Here is a 26,208-nt window from a genome sequence, read left to right on the forward strand (position 1 = left end):
ATTCATTCACATTAACATTACTTTGACCACCCTCTAGGCTCAAGCATAGTGAAAAGCTACAGAGGATTCAAAACACCGAAGTATGGCACTCCTATGCACTCCTATGCTGATAATGCACCACCTGCTCATTCGATGACAAACGTTCATGTAAGAAATTCATTGCTTTATTGCTTCCCAGAATAACATATATGTATGCAAAAACCAGAACAGAAAAACATTCTGAATTTATTGAGACTGTACCAGTTTACATTGTACAGCGCAATAGGTTGAGGAAGGGTGGGGGAGAGGCAAAATATCAGTTCACACATTAGCTTTGTCCTAGCAGCTTTTCGGGAAAAATCTTGTAGTACAGTATTCGAAAAACAAATTCAAAAAATAAAGACTGATACCAAAGTAACGCGTGAAAATGGGATAAATTTTTTATTTTAACATTTAGTCAGTTGTGATGTAACAACGTAAATGTAATGACAATCAATCGCTGCAAGTCGTTTGCGTCTCAAATATCTTTTTGCTACGTCCGTGAGATAGCATTTCTGAAAGGGGGGTAATAAGCGTCCAGCCCACTTTACAAATTGCTTTGCGCCTTCGATTTCGGCGTAGTCATCACATAACGAAGCTCATGCTGAAATTACAGAAAAGAAACTTATTATGATTTTGACATCGTTTGGTTTATACGATATTCACAACCTTCTCATTCAAGGGGGATGTTTATCTTCCATATGAGTATGTGACCCAGTCAGATACCTTATTGAGTCGTGACGTGACATCCATACGGCCTGTTTCGAAAACAAATTTGTCTTTCGCTAATCTCTTATCGCCCCTGATTTATTTTACCTGATCTATTCTCTGTCGGCACACTGAATAGTGCGCGGTGGTGCCGTTTTTTCGATTTCTGAACCTCTTCCTCAAGAATATCGCTGCATATCGACACGATATCATCTGCCGAAACAAAGCCTGTTGACTCTAATCTTCCTAAATTGTAATGTAGCAACAAGATCCGGCTTACCCTGGTCTTGCGTGGAAGTTTCTAAAAATCTCTTACGCATGGCCGATTGTGTGTTGGGCGTCAACTTATCTTTGACTGAGAATTGCCGAATGGATTTACTCGATTGGACGTAGAACTTTGTCTTGGAACCACTGTGTACCTTGAATTCGCTGAATGACTTGAGAAAAATGGGTTGGAATCAGATTCATTTTTATTGAAAGTCTTGTCGATTAAAAATAATACAAGAACCGAGAAAAAAGGCCGTCTAAACCAATTGTGCTCAAGTCTTACTGGCCGGTTTGCCAAATGTATCTCAATTTGTTCTGAATAGTAAAATGTAAGAGGTTAAGGGCTTGGCCATTAACTAAAGAGATAAAACACAAATTTTAATCTCATTTAGAAATTTGAAACGTAATTTAGAATGCTTGCTGACGTGACATAGAGTTCATGGTCTACTCTCGACCTATTTTACATACGGTAACCATGCTGCTTATGTATTAACAGACTGAATAAAAAAAGTCTCGATTGAGACCAGAGATTAGTGACCAGTAAACAGATGTAATATCCAAGACTGTAACAAATGTCTCGTTAAATTAAATTTCCCATTCTTTGCTTTGAGTTGAATACTTTTCTCGTAATTACATTGGGTTGATTTTGATTCTTGAAAGTTTAGACTGGTTCGCAAGCTGAAAAGGTCGAGAACCACTGGTGTAAACGACTTGGTGGTCCATCAATCAGACTGCCAACTTGGTCTACGAATATGGAAATAATCTTAGATAGAATGATGCACAGTACACCTTCTACTCAATGCAAAATATGGCCAACAGAAGTATCAAAAAATGGGCCTGCGATGAAAGGGCATGTTACAGGATGGGGCACAGGCCAAGTCGGCGTGTCGAAACCAATCTGACAATTTCAAAACGTATCCTAGAAACTGCTTGAATTTAGACTTGAGTTGTGAGCTTTACCGGGGCACAGTGACTCGCGTACAAGAGTAGGGCAGGGAAAAATCGATTACCGGTAACTGAGCGAGTCGACTTCGAGTCTAGCATTTCTGGACCATGACTAAAATCAGGGTTGTAACTAAGTCACAAGGTCAATTTCACTTCCATAGTTTTGACTCAGGTCAAGTCGAGTCCAAGTCAGGGTGCGGAGGGTCGAGTCCGAGTCATAGTAATAAGACTCGAGTACGAGTCCAAGTCATAGAGCTCACTTTTTAGTTTCGAGTTCAAGTCTCATTCTTAACAGTTTTTGGCTCTATCATTCATGTACGAGTACTAATTGAATACCAATAAGGAGGAACTTGATTAGAATAATTTTTATTAGAAATCACAATGAAATAAGTTTGTCTCGGCCATCCGAGTCTCGAGTCATACGACTTGTCATGAATCAATGACTCGAGTACCAGTAGAATCAATACACAAACTTTTCAGAAGGAAAATTGCGCCAGATGCACATCAAATACAAATACATAACTGATTTTGCATTTATGGACCATGACTAAAATCAGCATTGTAACCAAGTCACAAGGCTCCAAGTCATGCGTCAATCTAATCTCCCTTTTATAGTTTTAACTCGAGTCAAGTCAAGTCATTTTCAATTCACCTCCGAGTCCAAGTCATGGTATTGGCTGCTCAGTTTCCTGTTGAAGTCTTGTTGAACCCAATTTTTATAACTCTGTTCAGTGATATCGAATGGTTCGCATTTATAATATATTAATTTACCTCACTTTTAGCAGTTTCTGGAAGCATCTTCAAGTACCAATATCAATAGACGAAATCCCAATAATGTGGTGACTTTACCATTCTTCAAAATTACAATGAAAGTCTCGAGTCATATGACTTGGTCCAAGTCAAGTCAATACACAGATTGACTCGAGTCGAGTCATTGCCGTATTTCGAGAAAATGACTCGAGTCATCATGAACATCGTGACTCTAGCCAAGTACAAGTCGAGTAATTTTACGCATTTGAAAAAATGACTCCAGTCAAGTCAAGTCACCAAAACTCGAGTCATTAAAACCCTGGCTAAAATACACAAAATTCTTATCCAAAAGCAACAGGCATAACAAATTTGAAAGTAGACTCTACTGCCTTCACACATGGTTGGTACGTGGTACCCTACCTGTGAGGGAACTTTGAAGGTGTCATTTCTTGAATAATTTTCGGTCTTTTTACGATTCCATTCTGTCTTAGTTCTGTCTCTGACTGCTTTTCTCTGAGCACTTGACCCGTCATGTAGCGGCATTCGGGAATAGGACCTCTCACTTTCACCGATCCGTTTCAATTTGCGTCTACAAACGGATCGCTAATTGACATTTGAAGCCGCGCAGCATGTTGTCGTTAGAGGTGAAGTACTTTCCTTTTTCTAAGCCTACATTTACTAATAACTCGAGTGATTATGGTTTTAGACTACATCCAGTTTTCGTTTAGGTCGGTGATTTTCAACCCTTTTGAGAACCATCCGCATTTTTATTTTTTCAAAATTTCATCTGCACAAACCAACCGAAAATTGTTACACAAAATGAAAATGGGGAGACTTAACGCTTTCTTATTCAAATGTCTAGCAAGTTTATGAATCACTCGTTTGCTGTTGAGTATTTCTAGCAATTTCAGAGCAGTTCGGCAAAAATTCTTGAGTTCTACTTGAGAAGCAACACTGATTACTTTGCCCCTGCCTTGTGCCCATAACCTATCAGCGGTGCAACAGTGGAACATACCAATAACGAAGCACAAACAAAAAAAATTACAGAAATCATTTCCCAATAAGCGTTGAAAGACAGCGATTTATTCTGTTTATCATCTTGATGCAATTATTAATATTTTATTGAAAGAGTATTGCCAGTCCTTTTTACTCTTAACAAGCTTTTCATGGTAACGCAGTGGTTCCAAACCTGTGGTACGCTAAGGTCTTCCTGGTGGCACATGAGAAAATTATGTTTTTTCGACCGAAGGGAGTTATTAGTTCAGGTGGGGTTGACTTTGAGATTTATGAGGCTGTCGTCATCGTGGGTAGGAGCAATCACACCAATGACAGGCGTACAGGGAAGAGATCTAGTCATAAAGCATTGGGATTCTTACCTAACCAAGTTCCGTTTTAATATATTTGACCACCGGAATTACAAATGGAACCACTACAGAAATCATACTGTTCCTCAACACAGTGGAAAAAGTTTTGATCGTCTTCGGCGCGCTTAACTTATGTAGGTGGTACGCGAGCGCTGCATACAACCTCGAAACGATACGTGGGTGAAAAAAGGTTGCGAACCAATGTTGTAACGCAATCTTGTGACGATTTGAACTTACAAAATTACTAAAAAACTGAAAACTGAGAACAAAATAATTAGTAAATGACGTAGACCCAGAAAGAATGCCAAAATCTCATTCAAAACTGGTATTCATGACTTTCCTGCTTAGCGCTCAGCATTACTGGGACAGCAGAGAGGGTGGAGAAGGCTTAGAAAGCCTCGCAAAGCTATATCTGCACCTTCCTTGTCCAGCGGCATATGCACATCATGCACTGAAAGTATGCATATTCAGATATCGTGTGTATGTAAATCACGAGTCGGTGTTTATGCCGCAAAAACATCTAGGACAAAAACAGTCTATGTCCTATTCCTACTCAATTAAGTATAAACACCAGGAACGATAGCTCGTTGGCGAACTACAGGTTCGAGCGCATCGGATGACACTAACCGTCCATTTGACGCCGGTGTTTGGAACCGGTCATCTAATGCATACAACTGCCGATCATTTCTTCCCTTCCGCCCGGCCTTTGAATACAAATCCGGTTCTCTCTTCCTGTTACAAACTGGCGTCATGGTGGAAGCTTCTCGCGAAGGCGCTGCAAGTGGTCTGATGCATGAGCAAAACACAGGGTCCTAGCCCGCAGGGCACAGAACAGCCAAAAACGAGTATTTCATACCACATACTCGACTAACTCAGTCATCTAAAGTGGTCATTAACTCAGTAAAGGTGCGGGCCACTGTTGAGGCGTGGACTGCTGCGACATCATGAGACTGCGATATCAATGCTACTTGGCGTGGCTTCAGATTCACCCCCGATTTTTACAGGAACAACACTAAAAGTGTTTTTTTGATCGAAATAGAAATATGTAATTTTGGATGTCTAGAGTTATTTTCTTAAAAAATATGAAATTTGGGTTAAAGTCTATGAATGCACAATTGCACATGATTTGGTCTTGTTCATTGCGGGTGTCATTGGTATTGAATTGGAAAGTCAATGGACTAAGTCATATTTCTATGTAAATCACACTAATCTTGATATTTGGCAGAAATCATCTTTAAGGCATGGATGGGGCACTTGAGGTATGGGTCATTAAACAGGTTCACATATCGGCCAAGGCAAGTGAGTGCACACTTATAATACCTGTCATAACACAAATACTCTACCTCGTGGTGTGCTGTTTGCAAATTTCTTTTCAATAAGACTACGATGGTCCTCTTCGCTTTTCAATCTCAGATTCCGTTCCTTCAAAACATCAACACACACAATTTAACGCAGTGTTCAAACATAAAACGACAATCATTCGGGCTGGGAATAAGCAGGCGAGCCAGCATTGAACTTTAAATCATAGCTTGATAGACATCTCTCTATCATTATCACTACTGATTGATATCCATCAGCTTGTTCAATAACATCACCACGACAGTACTATCTGATTGACTAGTGAGAAACGTATCTGTTTGACATATCTCAAGGTATACCGCTGACGTCACTTCAATGCTAATAATTTCGTTGCCCATCCCAATTTTCTTTTTCATACCGCTAGCTGTCGATACTCCTAAAGATCAAAACGATCAAATACTAGCCGCTTTTAGCACTAACCGCCAGGAGTAATTCTTGTAGCAGGTTAATTTGTTTTTGCTGCTGCTGGAACATTTCCATCACCGAGTCGTTCATTCCGGCATCAGTCTTCGTTTCCGACACCCCAACCTTTTTGTCCTGCAGAGGTTAAACAGTATTTCTACTTGACAGATTACTCATGCTCTGTGAGTACCGATTCACAATATAGCATGAAGTAGAAAATCCCTCAGGTACATAGCCGATAAAAGCTGAGCACCTCCAATGCCAACAAATAAGCCTATGTGTATTTTTTATGTTACCATATCAAATTGATAGCTCACACTCCTATCCATCATATTCAATTTAATCGGAGGTATCTGCAAAATGTATGTAATACAATATCAGACATTATTACCACACTGAGAATTCCAGTAGGCCTATATTTTGTTGTAAAACTTCATTTTATTTATTTATTCCAATATTAATATATAGGACATATGATACGGGTAATCTAATATCCTCGTAACTTCTCGATTGCCTGTACCACCATGATAATTGGATATAGGTTCATTTAGGTATATACTATACTCAACTAGAAGTAGAAATTGATTGGAGTTGGCTATTTTCCAAATTACAGCGTATATCTTAGTGACTAATGCAACATGACGAATGATACCACAAATTTGTTGCAAATTTCGAAAAGATACCCATTTGCCTTGATATAGGGGCTATTCCGCACAGCTCTCATGACAATGTCACTTATGAAAACGAGGGAAACATACCCCAACACTACTATCCAATTTACTAAAATTCAAATCGCAAGAAGCGTAGCCCAAGCAAGTGGTTTTGCCTGAAGGACTATTAAGTAGAATTGGATGTACTCCAAACACATAACCACTTGCGTGAACAGTGCAAGTGGGCCAAAACTAATTGAGTTCTTCGTTCAATCAATCGGTTTTATTAATATTTTCATCATTTCAAAATACCACAAAACTGCGATACAATGAAAAAAGATAGGAAAGTGTCGAAACTTGTAGTAGAGTCTTTGGGATCAGGACACCCACCTTGGCCTAGGCCAGTGGTTCCCAACTTTTTTCGACTCATCGCCCCCTTTTCAAGCTAAACGCCACTCATCGCCCCCCAGATTTTGTGAACCGAAAAATCGGTATACAATCCGGGTTGACTAAAAAAAAAAAAGGTCAATTTCTCGGCTCGTTGTCGAATTTTACACTTTTGCCACTAAATTTCCGTGGGTTGACTAAAAAAAAGGTCATTTCTCTGTCTTCACTCCAATATAGCCGTTTTAACGCGTCATCGACTCTCTATCGCCCCCTTCGCTATTTTCGCCCCCTTTGTCCATTTTCGCTCCCTAGGGGGCGATATCGCCCACGTTGGAAACCACTGGCCTAGGCGAAGTACAGAAGAGGCATGCGCAGTGAATGAAAAGTAAAGCAGAGAATATAAAAGGCAAGCGACAAAATGAGGGGCATGTGGCGGAAGACGAGATCGATGTTACGTCGTGGTCCGGTAAACCTGAAAGCTGACCAGTTACTCACTACCTCTGACCACTTCTCTATGGGGTAACATTATAACATACACTACTAAAACTGACATACCTGTAAAACATCTTGTGGTGCTGACTCTGAATCTTCATCCATATCCGAATCACTCTCACTCGAAGAACCATCAGTTTTCAAAGAAGTACAAGCAGGTTCGTCTTAACACAATTCACGACTCAGGGAATAGCTCACGAAATCATAAAATGAGATTCTAACCTTGGTGCTTATCCAAACAAAAACCAAGCAGGTGCGCGGCTACCTTATTGAAATACGCGTCTCCATCGATTTCGTTCATCAGCCGTACGATACAAGAGGCTGTGTTTTCCCGTGAGAGAAGTTTGCGGCACTGTTCTGTTGAACGCATGACCGTATTGGGCAAGATATTGGTTTCAAACAACGCGGTACCTACCGGAATCGTTGGCACACTTTGTTAGAATTGTCAACGCTTGATTCAAATGGCAAATCCCTAACGATCGTGCTGGATTGGATTCCGAGTTCAGCAGTGATATAAATATTGAGAGACCGCCCAGTTTTTGAAATCTCGTGCAGTATTCGCCTTCAAGATATAAATACATCTGTTGGCACAAATTTGTGTCTCGGTAGCTTCAACACCTTATTCAACGTCCACTTACGAATTGATAATCTTATTGGTTCCACCGAATTAGCGTAGAGGGTCTAAACCAGTGCTTCTCAAACTTTTTTTAGACACCTCCCCGCCCCCGTTATGAAAGTGAACAATTTTGCGCCTTCCTTATCGTCATACCACAAAATGCAACCAGAATGCTAGCAATCCCAACATATAGTTTGATGGCATGGAAGATTTCTCAAATATGGAATCCGCACTCTACTCAGAGAAATAACTATGAATTGTAGGTAAATCGTGCCGAACGCGAAAAAAGATTGTTGACCGCATCTTCGCGTCCTTCTTCAGATGCTTTCACGTTCCCCAAGGGGGCCTAAATGGTCACCGATGGTACTCAAGCACTTGGCTTTCTCTTCCATTTCATTACTATTGGTATACTTGTAGGCCAAGGTTGATTCGCTAATTTGTTTATTTAGAAATTCCATCATTTCCAGACACCGCAAGATTGCGAAGTGATGAAAAGATCGGAAGGTGTTGACGCATGATAGCAGAATGTGGTGGCTTTCCGGAGAAAATGGCTTGCTGACTGAATGTATGAGTCAAGCGAGATAGTGTAATGGCGATGCGTCCGGCTTCTCGATCAGTAGGTCGTGGGTCCGATTCCTGGCCGGGTCGGATTAAAGACTCGAAAACTGGTATCCGCAGCTATGCCGCTAGGCACTAAGCATTCACAGACAGCATGGAGGAGACAAAAATGGGGGTGCATACTAGGTGACCATACGGTCATATCGCATCTCTGTAGTCAAAGCTTCTTGATGGTGCGGGCGAAAAATAATATCATCTCACTCTCTCTCTCCACTGAAATTTACACCAGGACGATAAGCAATTTTTTGCTTCAATTAGTTAAGAGATTAAAATGAAAAAGCAGTCTAGAACAACGCATCGTAGACTTTTAATTGTTGAACGGCTGTGGAATTGGAGTCAGATTTGCGATTAGGAGTCTTATTGAGACAGCCAGGAGTGATTTGGGATTTTAGTGCAAAATCTGAACACGAGGACATGAAGTGGAAGCAGCACCGTAACTGCCGCACCCCAAACCCCTAAATTGGGGGGGGCCCGAGCTCAAAAGGGGCCCCAAATTATTTCGTGAATTAGCATAAATTATAGAGTATTTTTTGAAAATGTATGCAATTTTTTCCAAAAATTTTCGCGCTGCGCGCGATTTAAAGCTGCCAAATATCTTCATTATTTGGTGCTCTTCCCCTAAGAAAAAAATGCAAGATTTATAGAAATGGACATATCGGCGTTGGCCATTAACACGCCACTACGCACTAAGATATATAATGATTTAGGACTTATTGCATGCGACTCCAAGAAGTGTGCCAGAACGATCGGCAGCGCGAAAAGCTTGGCCGAAACGGACTGCCCTTACGCAGACCGAAAACTTCGTTATATATACAAAATAATAGGTTTAATTGTCCATAGGCGCCTAAATGACTGGCGCCATATGTTGCTGTCTTGGCAATCTGAACCTCAGAAGACAAATACCATCCAGCAGGAAAAAAATATATGCCAGTGAAGAAATACCAATTTGAAATCATGTGCGTCTTTTAGTTTAGTACGTTTGAGCGATTCTATATTTTTGATATAGCAGACAGGAGGTCACGAAATAAAATCACGTTATGAAGTCATACCAACGGGTCCGCCCGCCCGAACATGTTTAATTAATTATTATTTACGGGCCCTAAAGTTTCCGGTAAATCTGATAACGTGAGCAGAGAGGACGATATACTGATAGCAATATATATGCAATTCCCGATCTTATTGGCCGATTGTATCATGACTTATCGAAAATTTTCGCGCTTCGAGCTGGCTCACTAAACAGTGAAGCTAATTTCTTGGCAAAAGCGAACACTGTGATGAGGGGTCGGTTAATCACCCTATGAGAACCCCAAACCCAAGTTTTTATGTGGGGGGGGGCTGACGAAGTGCTGTTTCGTTCCTGCCAACGGGAATACGGCCGAAGATGTCTAATTATTATTGGGCGGTCCTACGTTTTAAAACAGACTTCGCTCAGCTCTACCGGTAAATCTGATTACGTGAGCAGAGAGAGGCTCCAAATTGATAGCAATATATATGTAATTCCCGATCATATTGCCCGATTACATTCTTGAATTACTGAAATTTTTCGCGCTTCGCGCGTCTAAGTGGGAAAAGCTGTGTCACCTAACGGATATCCAATGGAGATGTGAAATAGCATAAAAAAAGCGGATAGCGAAAGGGGGGTCTGGTGGGCGAAGCCCCCCAGAAGTTAGGTTTATCACCCCATGGGGGGCCCGAAACGAACGTTTTGGGGGGGGCCTGACGAAGTGCTGTTACGGCCCTGAGTGGAAGACTTGGACAACTAGAAAATTTTCAATACCACATTTTAATACACTGCTGCAAATATATGTCCATCACAAAGTAATGTCTTGCTGAAGTGAACTCTTTCTTCGTTACTAGTGAAGGCCTATTTCCTCTACCTCACCACTATGCTATCTGTGTCAGTAAATATATACAATAAGGCATGGGCAAAAAAACATATCTCACCCTTATCGGCAATCAAACTGCTCACGGCTGTGATGATATTCCCCACAATTTCCGTTTCGCCGTGTCGACTTGCCCACGACTGTAGAAGGAGAATGAATACTTCCACCCCTCGTGCTTTGAAGGCAATACTCTGACAATGTTCTAAAATATGATATATCCGTATTGCTGTATATTGGAACGTTTAAATTCCACAATGCATCTACCACCCCCTGATTTGGTGCTTCGTACCACCAAGGGGTCTGTGGATCCTCAGTTAAGAACCTGTCATGTAGATGTTGTGGAATAAACAGTCGTGTTTGGATCACTTTGTCACACTTACTGAATTGAAAGTGTCATGACGAAGGGTGAATGATGACTTTGTATGCTGGCATGAGATTGAAACGCTTAAAATTGCGCCCATTTTAGTCACCATCAGTCATTTGCATTGGTATATTAGATGCATCTTGCAATTTGAACTCTGTTACCTTTCTACTTTCACCTGAATATGGCACTTACTTGATCTTCATCAAGTCAAGTAGAAGGTACTTTACAGGTACGTTTGCATAATTTTACAAGTGAAATCGTCATCACGACAAGCAATTTTACCCATAATATATCACAACAACAGAACACCATTTGGATCACATCACATTTATTTGTGGCATCATTTGCCATTTCGCATTGGAAACAATGGTGAATCTTGCAATTTTGAAAGCTGTTACAATCTACTTTTGCAAACTACTTACTTGAATAATATTGAAACCTTGTGCATTTGACTTTTACTTATGACATGTAATTATGCCATGAATTGAAAATCTATACTTCTACTTGTAACCAAGTAGAAATTTACAGTGTTGCATATATGTGTTCTTGAGTAGCATGAATGACTACTTTGACTGGGTCCTACGATTGCCAACGTCCTGACTTCCATGTACTCGCGAAAGCTGATAGCCAACCGAATATCTTACCGTTGTTTGAGACTACCGCAGAAAACAGCTGACAGGATTGCAAAATGACGTTCTTATCTCCCTTGGATTCGTATAAAACGGTAACGATATGCGGTACGTATTGTGCGCATTGCCGCTGATTTTGCACTGAATTATATAGAAAAGTTAGCAAAAAGAACAAAGACAAATATATCTAATTTACCATTCTGCGGCAGAGCCAAAGAAAGTTTCAAGGCTTTGCACGATAAGAGCCAGAGGTCGCCGCCTTGTTTTTCCGCGGAAATTCGGCAATTGGATAAAAATTTTATTTTTTTCCTAAAAAAATCGATGATTATTACTGAGGTTATGCCTTGAACGGCATTGATTGCCTACATATATATTCGCAGGAGACTTTGCAGGCAGCCCGTAGTAAGCATTAGGTCTTGTGCAGAAACTGTAAGTACAAAGCTTGATCAAAACACAGCTGCACTGCGAGCAAGTCGCTAAGGCTGTTCTCTGAAAAGTACACAAATCCAACATGCTCATGCTCAGTAATAGGATGGAGTGAAAAATTTTGAATTTCAAAACGGACATTTGAAATGTGGTGCCAAATATCAAAAAAATAATTTCTATAATAATTCAGGGCTCGTGCACCCTCTAGTGGTCATGCAATTTCACCGAACGTGCCAAAAATAGCTAATTTCGCTATATATTGATAGCCGCTTACGCTAGTAAGCTGATTTTGGGCTTAAAAGATGGGGAACCAACAGGCTTCTAACTCACTTCCACAGAGCCTTGTCTTAAAAATGAACGTAAGAAAGTTACAAGCAAATTATTGATTTTTAGACCGTTTTTCGGTAAAATTAGGCACTGAAGCAGTGGGTACGATGCCAAAAGCATGTAGTGATTGATCTTATGACTGACAACTCCATATTGAAAGCACATAAATTGCAAATCCATATTGAAAACACAAAAACATCAATTCTATATTGAAAAAAGATATCTTTCGAAGATGGTTTCACTACCAGAGTACCAGTCTGTACAAACTTTAAAATCTTGTTTCGTAACAAAGAATTTCATCTGCTTTTGAGACTTCAGTTTTTGTCTGATGAGGCCATCTCTACGCTTAAATCCCGACACATGGGCAGATGTTTCGGTCACCACTTTAACGTCTCTTTCCACTGCCTGGTTGTGCCAAGGATGATTGAGCCATAATGGTGATTACCTTAGATTTTCCAGCTCGAGATATGACGAGTTTTTGATTGCTGGTGGCTGTTCCATATCTTTTAGATTCAAGTTGACAATTTGTTGGTATGATTTGGCTTTTATGTTTATAATTGGGACTTTTACCAATCTGATTCTAGTGTCAACGTTGTTTTTAGGTTTCGGTTCATTAACATATATCCTAGTTCAAAGTCGCCAATTGCAATCTGGTATTGTGTTTGATCTGCTGATAGTTGTAATCTTGATAACTGCAAGTCTTCTGAGGCCTTCATCATCATCACCGAGCATCCCCAGAAAAACATTTTCTGGATGTGCAAAATATGTCTTTAGTTGTAGCACAGATAGTGCAAGGTTACGAATTCGTGTATCGCAAAGCTTTGAAACATGGGAAACTATGTTGTAGAAGTTTTTAGCACCATCAACAATGGAATTGTGCATTTTTATTTCAAACCATGACGAAAAATAAACCTCCCCGCAGAGTTGAGCAAGATAGTTGAGATTGCTTGATGGATGACTCTGCCGCGCATAGAACATGTCGAATTTTGAGGTTCTTTGTGAGACAGAGTCATCCATCAAGCAATCTGAACTATCTTGCTCAGTTCTACATGGAGGTTTATTTTCCGTCATGGTTTGGAATACAAATGCACAACTATGGACGACTCTGTCCCACATAGAACATGCCGAATTTTTAGGTTCTATGTGCGACAGAGTCATCCCACAACTGTATAACAATTATACTGTGCAATATTGGAGTTAAGCTTTTGAATAATACCTTGCCTATTTATTACATCTATATTTATTACATTATTTAAATGTACTATGAAGTTCTGTACTTGAGTAGGCTTAATGGACTTACTAATGCACAACGGTTAAACGGCACACACAGTGTATATTTATTGATTGTATCCAATCAGAAAAAGCAACAAAATCTTGCTAAAATGTCAAGACGATAGTTATAAGCCACTTTGCGTGTTATATTGCATTGTTCGAAATCCAGATTAACATATGAAACCTGAAATTGATGTTAAGAAATCACAACAATAGGCCAACATCACTCATGGATTCAAACAAGCGACAACGCCAAAGATAACCGTACCATTATCAGACAGAAGTGTCAGCAGAAAGTATATTGAGCAGAGTTTTGTCCGTTCGAGCACTACTTCACTGTCCAGCATTCCTTTGATGTTTTCGAAAAGTTGCTTGTTCGTCAAATACCTTTTGACGTTATCTGTGAGTAAATGTAGGGTTATATCCATTCCATCTTACAGTTCTAATCTAACATAATACTTTCGCAACCGATAAAGTTAACATGCTAATAAAGAGTATAATGCCGTAAATACACACTCCAATACAAATAGTGATCTCCAAATGACCCCTAAATGTATTTAGTAACTCAACATGTCCTGAATTGATCTTAAATCATTATCTGCCAACCAACCAACAATGCGCTTACAGAATCCCCGCCGTTAGCAGACTCCTTTAAACAACTAATCAGCAAGACGCCACCGTTATGATCATTGATGCGTAGCCGACGCTAGCCGTGATTTCGTGATTACTATTCTTGTTGCCGTTCTATGGTCGCTGGCACGCCCACTCGTCGGTAGCTACTTTCAAACGCTTTGCGACAAATCTTAACGACTTTCCTGTGAGCTTATTCCAGGCTCATTGCTGTTTTTTATCAATAATCTATAGAATGAGACATTGATACCCGTCATTTTTGAGATTTTCCAAATTTTGGACAACCCTAGTGGTCATATTTGTTCAGCGTCACGAATTATGCAGCGACCATCGAGTATAACCAACAAGGTTGTAATGACTCGACCCGAGTCACGATTTTTTGGTCACTCCATTTGACTCGAGTCATTTTTTCAAATGCGTATGATGACTCAACTCGAGTGAATTGTTGCATTGACTCGACTTGTAATCGATTCATTGTGCATGACTCGAACCAATTCATATAAATCGAGGCTAAGACGGCCAAGACATTTTGACCTTGTAATTTTGAAGAATAGTAAAGTTACCACATTATTGGTATTTCGTATATCAGTCCTGATCCTTGGAAAATAGGGCCAAAAACTGTTAAGACTGAGGACAAATACGATATTATGAATGCCATCCATTCTATATTACTCGAGTAGAGTTGAAAAAGTGCGTTGAACCGGATTGAACTGAAAACTGAACAGTGAACATCATCGAGCTAGTACAACGACTTGGACTCGAATTCTAGTCAAAACACTGTGACTCGGACTCGACCCTCTACTAGCGGACTTGGACTCGGACTTGACTCGGTGGTGAATTGAAAATGACTCGACTTGACTCGAGTCAAAATCATAAAAGTGAGATGGACTTGTGACGCGGAACCTTGTGACGTGGTTACAACCCTGATACCCTCAATGGAACTTCCACTTGCACTCAGTATCAGTCAAGAAAAATATGCAAGGTGTACACTGTGCACGGCCACTGGCCATTCTGGAATTGCGTAAAAGTATTTCTGGCTATTGCAACTGGCGTACCATAATCCAGGAGCTCAATCTCAAACTGTTCCATATCACTTGAACTGCCCACGTAAACTCAATAGGATTTTCAGCACTTCAGCAAGCCGTCTCACGACTACACTCCAAGACAACCTAGCTCCGAGACGACTTCACCGTGTTAATGGGCTTAATGAACTTCTAGCCAGGGTTGCAATCCAGGTACGTTTTGTGCAATATACTTTGTGTGGCAAGATAGTACCCAGTATCACACGGCCCAAAGTATGTGTAGTGAGTATAAACTTTGGTGTGCATGAGACACCGATTCCAGTGGCCTATAGCATTATTTCAAACATGGTTATCTAGCTGAATTTAATTTCAACTTGTGGCATCAAAGGCAATTTTTAATGTCTCTGCAGGTTACACTGTTATTGCTCAGCAATGATAGCCTGAACAACTATCATTCTTTATCTGTAATAAGTTTATTTCAACAAGAATTACTCACTGCTCATTTCGACTGCACAAGACAGTGTATATAGACACGTTTGGCATACACCTGGATCGTTGGTCTTTTGATACAGTTCCCATATTGTGTCTATTCCACCAACTCTGTGCAAATTATCCACCCCTGCAATAGAAAGGTAGAGATTGCATAAACAGTGATTAAAATGTTTTTCAAACTTTAGGTGATATCACTACATAACATATTTAAATCGGTCTATGGACATTTGAGCATACAATATAATAGCATACTTGCCACACTTCAGCATGTGACAATTGGGCATACGACACATGAGCATGTGGGTTAAATTTCGGGCTCGGGCCGGAGTGGAATTGATGGCAACGTCACGCGCAACTTTCCATTTAATCACATTATTATTCTATGCAAGAAAATCTTCTGTCACGCGCAACTTATTGCCAAAACAATCCACTATTTGCAGTCATGGGTTAGGGTTGGATTTGGGGTTAGGATAGGTTCATGGATTAAGGGTAGGTTTCAGCATCATGGTTCGTCGTTTTAGGGTTAAGCTATAAAGTGTCATATGCTCAACTTTTCCTTGTGTGGCATGCTCAGATGTCGGGCATCCGATTAAATCACCTTATAGGCCCACTGTAGTTACACGAGTTCTTTTCATCAAAGCTCTGAAAATTTATACATTCTCTCGTCAACATTACCAGCATAGTACGGTAGCAATTTAATTTCGGCCGAGCTACAAAGAGCCTATAGAGCCCAAGGAATAAACGCATCGTAAGCTGCCATACCATCTTCGGAACACATTACAGAAATCGTCTGTAAGCTGGTGATTTGGGCTTCGTAATTATCGGTCTCGTCGTCTCCTGATTGCAGGAAATGAAGCAATACTTCGATATCATTCAAAGTTCCCTTCATTTTACAGTCCATCTCTCAACGTTGACGCTTCTGAAAACCACTGTGATTCTAATAGAATTCTCGGGAATTATATATGTTCATGTGAAACACAAAAAATAGCAGGGGCATCATGGTATTTTTCAGTTTATAATTTTTACCGGAATTCCTGAAACCACTTGCCAGATTTTACAATATTTATTTTGTGGCAGGTTATCGGGATACCTGATCAAGAATGCGACTCAATCAGTAAACACAGGTGCCCAACTGTAACACAGATTTGCAATAAAAATGGTTTGAAATAACTTAGGAATAAGAACAGACCAGAATCACAACCAGTTCAATGAAATATCGCGTTGATCAATACATAGACACACTTGAATTTCCGACAAAATCGATACATATATAATTGAAGAATTACCCATGTTGGGACCCTAAAGGAAGATATTCAACCGCATCAGTGGACGTAAGTACCCCTAATAAAGAATTATTGACGATCATGAAGCTTCGGAATAACTCAGGAACAGAACAGAATCCAATCGAATTCGGTGGAATATCGCGTCGTTCAATCCAAAGATACACTTGAATTTCCGACAAAATCGGCACATATATAATTGAAGAATTACCCATGCTGGGACCCTAAAGGAAGATATTCAACCTCATCAGTGGACGTAAGTACCCCTAATAAAGAATTATTGACGATCATTAAGCTTCGGAATGACAAAGGAACAGAACAGAATCCGAATGAATTCGGTGGAATATCACCTCGTTCAATACATAAACAGACTTGAAATCCCGACGAAATCGATACATATATAATTGAAGAATTACCCATGCTGGGACCCTAAAGGAAGATATTCAACCCCATCAGTGGACGTAAGTACCCCTAATGAAGAGTTGTTGACAAACAATAAGCTTCGGAATAACTCAGGAACAGAACAGAATCCAATCGAATTCGGTGGAATATCGCGTCGTTCAATCCAAAGATACACTTGAATTTCTGACAAAATCGGCACATATATAATTAAAGAATTACCCATGCTGGGACCCTAAAGGAAGATATTCAACCCCATCAGTGGACGTAAGTACCCCTAATGAAGAGTTATTGACAAACAATAAGCTTCGGAATAACTCAGGAACAGAACAGAATCCAATCGAATTCGTTGGAATATCGCGTCGTTCAATCCAAAGATACACTTGAATTTCTGACAAATTCGGCACATATATAATTGAAGAATTACCCATGCTGGGACCCTAAAGGAAGATATTCAACCCCATCAGTGGACGTAAGTACCCCTAATAAAGAATTATTGACGATCATTAAGCTTCGGAATGACAAAGGAACAGAACAGAATTCGAATGAATTCGGTGGAATATCACCTCGTTCAATACTTAGACACACTTGAATTACCGACAAAATCGATACATATATAATTGAAGAATTACCCATGTTGGGACCCTAGAGGAAGATATTCAACCGCATCAGTGGACGTAAGTACCCCTAATAAAGAATTATTGACAAGAAATAAGCTTCGGAATAACTCAGGAACAGAACAGCATCCAATCGAATTCGGTGGAATATCGCGTCGTTCAATCCATAGATACACTTGAATTTCTGACAAAATCGGCACATATATAATTAAAGAATTACCCATGCTGGAACCCTAAAGGAAGATATTCAACCCTATCAGTGGACGTATGTACCCCTACTAGAGAATTAGTGACGATCATTAAGCTTCGGAATGACAAAGGAACAGAACAGAATCCGAATGAATTCGGTGGAATATTACCTCGTTCAATACATAAACACACTTGAAATCCCGACGAAATCGATACATATATAATTGAAGAATTACCCATGCTGGGACCGTAAAGGAAGATATTCAACCCCATCAGTGGACGTAAGTACCCCTAATAAAAAATTATTTACGATCATCAAGCTTCGGAATGACGAAGGAACAGAACAGCATCCGAATGAATTCGGTGGAATATCGCCTCGTTCAATACATAGACACATTTGAATTTCCGACGAAGTCGAGACATATATAATTGAAATATTACCCCTACTGGGATCCTAAAGGAAGATGTTCAACCCCATCAGTGGACATAAGTACCCCTAATGAAGAATTATTGACAAACAATAAGCTTCGGAATAACTCAGGAACAGAACAGAATCCAATCGAATTCGGTGGAATATCGCGTCGTTCAATCCATAGATACACTTGAATTTCTGACAAAATCGGCACATATATAATTAAAGAATTACCCATGCTGGGACCCTAAAGGAAGATATTCAACCCTATCAGTGGACGTATGTACCCCTACTAGAGAATTAGTGACGATCATTAAGCTTCGGAATGACAAAGGAACAGAACAGAATCCGAATGAATTCGGTGGAATATTACCTCGTTCAATACATAAACACACTTGAAATCCCGACGAAATCGATACATATATAATTGAAGAATTACCCATGCTGGGACCGTAAAGGAAGATATTCAACCCCATCAGTGGACGTAAGTACCCCTAATAAAAAATTATTTACGATCATCAAGCTTCGGAATGACGAAGGAACAGAACAGCATCCGAATGAATTCGGTGGAATATCGCCTCGTTCAATACATAGACACATTTGAATTTCCGACGAAGTCGAGACATATATAATTGAAATATTACCCCTACTGGGATCCTAAAGGAAGATGTTCAACCCCATCAGTGGACATAAGTACCCCTAATGAAGAATTATTGACAAACAATAAGCTTCGGAATAACTCAGGAACAGAACAGATTCCAATCGAATTCGGTGGAATATCGCGTCGTTCAATACATAGATACACTTGAATTTCTGACAAAATCGGCACATATATAATTAAAGAATTACCCATGTTGGGACCCTAAAGGAAGATGTTCAACCCTATCAGTGGACGTAAGTACCCCTAATAAAGAATTATTGACGATCATGATGCTTCGGAATTACTCAGGAGCAGAACAGAATCCGATCGAATTCGGTGGAATATCCCGTTAGTCAATATATTAATACTTCAAGTTACTCCTACAACGTGATATGTACAATTCATTTATGTTGTTGTACATGATAACTAACCAAATTGGCGCCGGCTTTGCATCGAACACAATTTCCTTTTTAAAACAGTTCCAAGAATATATAGTCTACTAGTTAGAGTATAGCGAAAAGTAACGATATAGCGTGTGAAATTGTGTTTCCAAATGTATAGGTGGAGGGGGGTATATTCAGTTTATTTTCGTCTACTCCAGTGGTTCCCAACGTGGGCGATATCGCCCCCCAGGGGGCGATTTCGCGGTCTAGGGGGCGAAAATAACGAAGGGGGCGAAAATGGGAAAATGGACAAAGGGGGCGACGGGGCGAGAAAAGAACGAAGGAGGAGATAGGGGTGCGATGACGCGTCAAAACGGATGACCTTTTTTTTTCATTTAGTCAACCCACGGTAATTTCGTTACAAAAGTGTGTCAAATTAGACATCGAGCCGAAAATTTGACCTTTTTTTTTAGTCAACCCGCCGGTGATTACAGTTTGTATGCCCAATTTTCGGTAAACAAAATTTGGGGGGCGATGATCGGTGTTGACCTTGAAAAGGGGGCGATGGGTTGAAAAAGGTTGGGAACCACTGGTCTACTCCTTCGGTATAATTTACCAATGTAGATGAGCAGGCACCGTTGGTTGGATCACTAGACACCATTCTATCTAGGATTTCAGAAAACTTTGAAATATAGTCGCTCTTATGATCAAGTATAGTGCGGCGCGGATGGACAACTTCTCTGATATCTTGTCTTTTCAATTCGCTGGCCCTACTTCGGTCCAACTCTAAGGTCGGATTCTTGAAATGACAGTGATCCTGTCGTAAAACCCCGATATTATTCATTTACTCACACGGCAGTGTTGGGATCAAGTCACTACCTTCGAGTCACGAGTCATCTCGAGTCATTGCACATTTTGACTCGAGTCAAATTAAGTCAATCGATTTTCGAAGGTGACTTTAGTCAAGTCAAGTCACTCATTTTTTGGAGGTGGCTTGAGTCGAATCAAGTCGAGTCAAGTTAAGTCACGAGAAAAGTCACAATTCAACTCAAATTGACTTTTCGGAGTATGAGTGATAATTCAAAGTCATTAGCATCACTCGTTGCGTGAAAGACAGATTAATTGAATTAAATTTGATTGAATCAAACAACGAATATAAATTTAAATACCTGAGTAACCGTGTAGCTGAATGCTACAGTCTGGTAGTATCAGCAGATCTAGGCAGTGGTTCTCAACCTTTTTGTCTCCGCGGACCCCCTTGAACCTGTCACAGACCCCCGCGGACCCCCAAGTTTTAGATCGGATTTAGCTCGATTATCGAGTAACCGTTATCTGCCTTGCCTGCAAATATCGACCTTATGCTATAGGGATCAAGCAACCAGAATGCTAACATTCCCAACGGATTGTCTGATAGCATGCAAGGTTATAGTTGTTGAAGAGAGATTTCTAAAATATGAAATCTGAAGTTTTAAGCAGAACAATAACTACCAATAGCATGTATATCGCGCGAAGCGTTAAAAAAATTTCAGTTCAGTGCAGCTTTGCGCCCCACTTCAGATGCTTTCACCTATCCTAGTTTGAGAACCAAAACAGATGAATGTGGAGGATTGCAAATACTACGAAATCACCGTGATGGACCTTACTACTTCCATTTTTTATTCTTTCCCCAAACCCCCACAAAACATTTCTGAACAGCAATATGTTTGTATCAGTAGGCTGTTGGAAATTAAATTGAGTTCGCGGTGTAGGTTATTTGATCTCCGACGGTCATTCTGATTATGTAAGTCATGAAGTTTTGGTAGTAATAAAGTGAAACTGCCTCGTGATATCCCTAATTAGAAAAAAATCCACCCTTTTGCAAATTTAGAGGTCTCGTGGACCCCCTGCAAATGCTTCGCGGACCCCCAGGGGTCCGTAGAGCCCGGTTGAGAACCACTGAACTAGAGGATCGAATAAGAATCCGCGAGAAGTGATACAAATTGATATTGTACAATACAATACCCATCTACACATACATGAGAATACAAACGCATCAACATATTCGTTTGAATCAAACTATACAAGAGGGTTGGTAAAGAGAATCCCGGAGAATTTATTTGAGATGTAACAATGGAGGTCCAGTGAGAGGTACAAGTACAATCAGTGAATGACTGGTTGCTCTCAGGACAGTCACGAGTGACACCGGCGTATATCGAACAATCGTAACATATTTAAGATTAAGGGATTTAATCGATACTGGGTACTTGATGACTTGAAATTTACTCGTAAATTTTACTTCGAGTCACGAGTCAATCCACATTTTTGAAGGGCCGAGTCAAGTCAAGTCATATACGAAAAGGTTAACTCGAGTCATCCCAACACTGTCACACGGTGGTTTTGAATATTGATTGACACAAAACAAGCAGGAATTAAAAAAAATAAAGAACAACCCCAACCCTAATCTGAAATAGCCTAGCTATGTCAACTTGGACTTAGCATGTGGTTTATTTCTATGAACTGCTGTTCAATGCAACTATTGATGCCAGGGCGGAAGAGGATACGGCTGCCCTTTTCTTTGTGAAAAAGCACTGGTGTAGCTCCAATCCGGCTCCACCTCTGCGCTATCTCAGGTGTAAATTCAGGACGTGATACGGGGAGAGACATGTGAGGCACCGCGTGTGTATGGTTGGTACTTGCATGGCTGACCGGATAAGAATACCGAGTGCCGTAGGCTTTTCAAATTTTCGAACAAAGTCGTTTTTTTATTGCTTTACTGAATTTTTATGATTACTTCTGTTCTTTTGGCTCACTTACGAATATTAATTTAATAATTTTTCCGCTACTTTCAATCGTGCACTCACGCGAAATTTGTAGTAACACATTTTCGTTCTATCGCAGTCTCGTGGTCTTTTGATATGATGAAAGTTGCAATTATATGACTATATCAGTGTAATCTGGTGCTGTTTCGACCATATACATACAAGAACAGAGCGTGATACGAATATTCATCGTTTGAATGATCCTGACAGTTATCCGATTGACTGTTCAACGTTATAGGCCAGTAATTGATCGTTTACAACATTTGACCACCATTCACTACGCAATCGGCATATTAATTGTTCAGAAATATAGAGTGAAAGAAGAGACGAGACACAGTTGAGGAACAAACGAGCCCAACCTCCACCTGATTGCAGACGAAATTGTGTTCCCGCGCTGGTGATATCTAGGGCTGGGCACAATGATTCGAGTACTCGAATCTGAATCGAGTATTAACTTTAATGATTCGAGTCGAGTAGTAAAAGACGATGTTTTCGAGTACTGAAATTATACTCTTCTCGCCACTGCATGTTATTTTATTAGCGAAAATTGCAGTTTCAATACTATTTTCCAATCTGGAAGCCTTGAAACCTTGATTGGCCTATCGCAACGTACGAAACATATAGTGTGTCTATGTATTAAACGAGGCGATATTCCACCGAATTCATTCGGATTCTGTTCCGTTCCTTTGTCATTCCGAAGCTTAATGATCGTCAATAATTCTTTATTAGGAGTACTTACGTCCACTGATGGGGTTGAATATCTTCCTTTAGGGTCCCAGCATGGGTAATTCCTCAATTATATATGTATCGATTTCGTCGGAAATTCAAGTGTGTCTATGTATTAAACGAAGCGATATTCCACCGAATTCATTCGGATTCTGTTCCGTTCCTTTGTCATTCCGAAGCTTAATGATCGTCAATAATTCTTTATGAGGGGTACTTACGTCCACTGATGGGGTTGAATATCTTCCTTTAGGGTCCCAGCATGGGTAATTCTTCAATTATATATGTACCGATTTTGTCAGAAATTCAAATGTATCTATGGATTGAACGACGCGATATTCCACCGAATTCGATTGGATTCTGTTCTGTTCCTGAGTTATTCCGAAGCTTAATGATCGTCAATAATTCTTTATTAGGGGTACTTACGTCCACTGATGGGGTTGAACATCTTTCTTTAGGGTCCCAACATGGGTAATTCTTTAATTATATATGTGCCGATTTTGTCAGAAATTCAAGTGTATCTATGGATTGAACGACGCGATATTTCACCGAATTCGATTGGATTCTGTTCTGTTCCTGAGTTATTCCGAAGCTTATTGTTTGTCAATAACTCTTCATTAGGGGTACTTACGTCCACTGATGGGGTTGAATATCTTCCTTTAGAGTCCCAGCATGGGTAATTCTTCAATTATAAATGTACCGATTATGTCAGAAATTCAAGTGTATCTATGGATTGAACGACGCGATATTCCACCGAATTCGATTGGATTCTGTTCTGTTCCTGAGTTATTCCGAAGCTCATTGTTTGTCGATATTTCTTTCATAAGGTCACTTACGTCCACTGATGGGGTTGAATATCTTCCTTTAGGGTCCCAACATGGGTAATTCTTCAATTATATATGGGCCGATTTTGTCAGAAATTCAAGTGTATCTATGGATTGAACGACGCGATATTCCACCGAATTCGATTGGATTCTGTTCTGTTCCTGAGTTATTCCGAAGCTTATTGTTTGTCAATAACTCTTCATTAGGGGTACTTCCGTTCACTGATGGGGTTGAATATCTTCCTTTAGAGTCCCAGCATGGGTAATTCTTCAATTATAAATGTACCGATTATGTCAGAAATTCAAGTGTATCTATGGATTGAACGACGCGATATTCCACCGAATTCGATTGGATTCTGTTCTGTTCCTGAGTTATTCCGAAGCTTATTGTTTGTCAATAACTCTTCATTAGGGGTACTTACGTCCACTGATGGGGTTGAATATCTTCCTTTAGGGTCCCAGCATGGGTAATTCTTTAATTATATATGTGCCGATTTTGTCAGTAATTCAAGTGTATCTATGGATTGAACGACGCGATATTCCACCGAATTCGATTAGATTCTGTTCTGTTTCTGAGTTATTCCGAAGCTTAATGATCGTCAATAATTCTTTATTACGGGTACTTACGTCCACTGATGGGGTTGAATATCTTCCTTTAGGGTCCCAACATGGGTAATTCTTCAATTATATATGGGCCGATTTTGTCAGAAATTCAAGTGTATCTATGGATTGAACGACGCGATATTCCACCGAATTCGATTGGATTCTGTTCTGTTCCTGAGTTATTCCGAAGCTTATTGCTTGTCAATAACTCTTCATTAGGGACACTTACGTCCACTGATGGGGTTGAATATCTTCCTTTAGAGTCCCAGCATGGGTAATTCTTCAATTATAAATGTACCGATTATGTCAGAAATTCAAGTGTATCTATGGATTGAACGACGCGATATTCCACCGAATTCGATTGGATTCTGTTCTGTTCCTGAGTTATTCCGAAGCTTATTGTTTGTCAATAACTCTTCATTAGGGGTACTTACGTCCACTGATGGGGTTGAATATCTTCCTTTACGGTCCCAGCATGGGTAATTCTTTAATTATATATGTGCCGATTTTGTCAGTAATTCAAGTGTATCTATGGATTGAACGACGCGATATTCCACCGAATTCGATTAGATTCTGTTCTGTTCCTGAGTTATTCCGAAGCTTAATGATCGTCAATAATTCTTTATTACGCGTACTTACGTCCACTGATGGGGTTGAATATCTTCCTTTAGGGTCCCAGCATGGGTAATTCTTCAATTATATATGTACCGATTTTGTCAGAAATTCAAGTGTATCTATGGATTGAACGACGCGATATTCCGCCGAATTCGATTGGATTCTGTTCTGTTCCTGAGTTATTCCGAAGCTTATTGTTTGTCAATATTTCTTTTATAAGGTCACTTACGTCCACTGATGGGGTTGAATATCTTCCTTTAGGGTCCCAACATGGGTAATTCTTCAATTATATATGTGTCGATTTTGTCGAAAATACAAGTATATCTATGTATTGAACAACGTGATATTTCATCGTATTGGTGGTGATTCCGGTCTGTTCGTATTCCTGAGATATTTCAAACCATTTTTATTGTAAATTTGTTTTATAGTTGGGTACCTGTGTCTACCGATTCAGTCGCATTCTTGATCAGATATCCCTTTAACCTGTCACAAAAAGCTATTGTAAAATCTGGCAAGTTGTTTTTGGAATTCTGGTAAAAATTCTAAACTGAAAAATATCATGATGTCCGCGCTGTTTTTTGTGTTTTACCTGAACATATATAATTCCCGAGAATTCTATTAGAATCACAGTGGTTTCTGAAATGACCTTATATTTGCATCCATAGATCATGATAAAATAACAACAGGGTGTAAATAAGCATTATGACGTCATCGCGTGAAATAATGAAGACGAATTTACTTATTCATTCATGTGATTAAGTGTGTTTCATTATAGAGATTGTACAATCGCTATAGTTTCACACTTTTTCACTTCTCACACATTTTACGAAAACGTAACGTAGCGGCACTGGTGTAATTATTTTTATAACCCCGTTACAAAAACACCAGACATTTAAAAATGACCCTCTCGCAGTATTCCAGATTGTTTAGCACACAAGCAACTATTATTTCTGGTAGTTTGGTATAACGTGTGCATCGTCCAAAAACGAACTTTCTGTCACGTATATTTCGTAGCACCGGGTCAGATATTGATGATAATGCCGGATACCGGTATTTCAAGCGAAGCGGAACGATTGTCAAGGCAACCAGTAAAGTATGACGAGA

At 39.9% G+C, this 26,208-nt stretch overlaps 1 protein-coding gene across 1 annotated transcript; it reads right to left on the reverse strand.

Moving 5' to 3' along the window:
* Positions 1 to 142: 142 nt before the first annotated feature.
* On the reverse strand, positions 143 to 25,765 carry LOC145434362 (telomere repeats-binding bouquet formation protein 1-like). Its single transcript, XM_080311727.1, has 19 exons — positions 25,751 to 25,765; positions 16,384 to 16,550; positions 15,626 to 15,748; positions 13,746 to 13,877; positions 11,819 to 11,879; positions 11,649 to 11,761; positions 11,468 to 11,593; positions 10,521 to 10,661; positions 7,758 to 7,904; positions 7,565 to 7,699; positions 7,406 to 7,506; positions 5,832 to 5,948; positions 5,396 to 5,474; positions 4,680 to 4,827; positions 3,109 to 3,277; positions 1,007 to 1,163; positions 835 to 939; positions 688 to 776; positions 143 to 622 (listed from the first exon to the last, which is right to left on the reverse strand). Exons 2-18 carry the CDS (start codon positions 16,520 to 16,522, stop codon positions 709 to 711), a joined length of 2,061 nt encoding a protein of 686 aa, XP_080167853.1. The 5' UTR covers positions 16,523 to 16,550; positions 25,751 to 25,765; the 3' UTR covers positions 143 to 622; positions 688 to 708.
* Positions 25,766 to 26,208: the final 443 nt, after the last annotated feature.

This window comes from Botryllus schlosseri, chromosome 2 (assembly GCF_051294905.1).
Source record: "Botryllus schlosseri isolate E-star chromosome 2, Bs_hap1, whole genome shotgun sequence".
In the NCBI taxonomy this organism is placed as follows: Eukaryota; Metazoa; Chordata; class Ascidiacea; order Stolidobranchia; family Styelidae; genus Botryllus; species Botryllus schlosseri.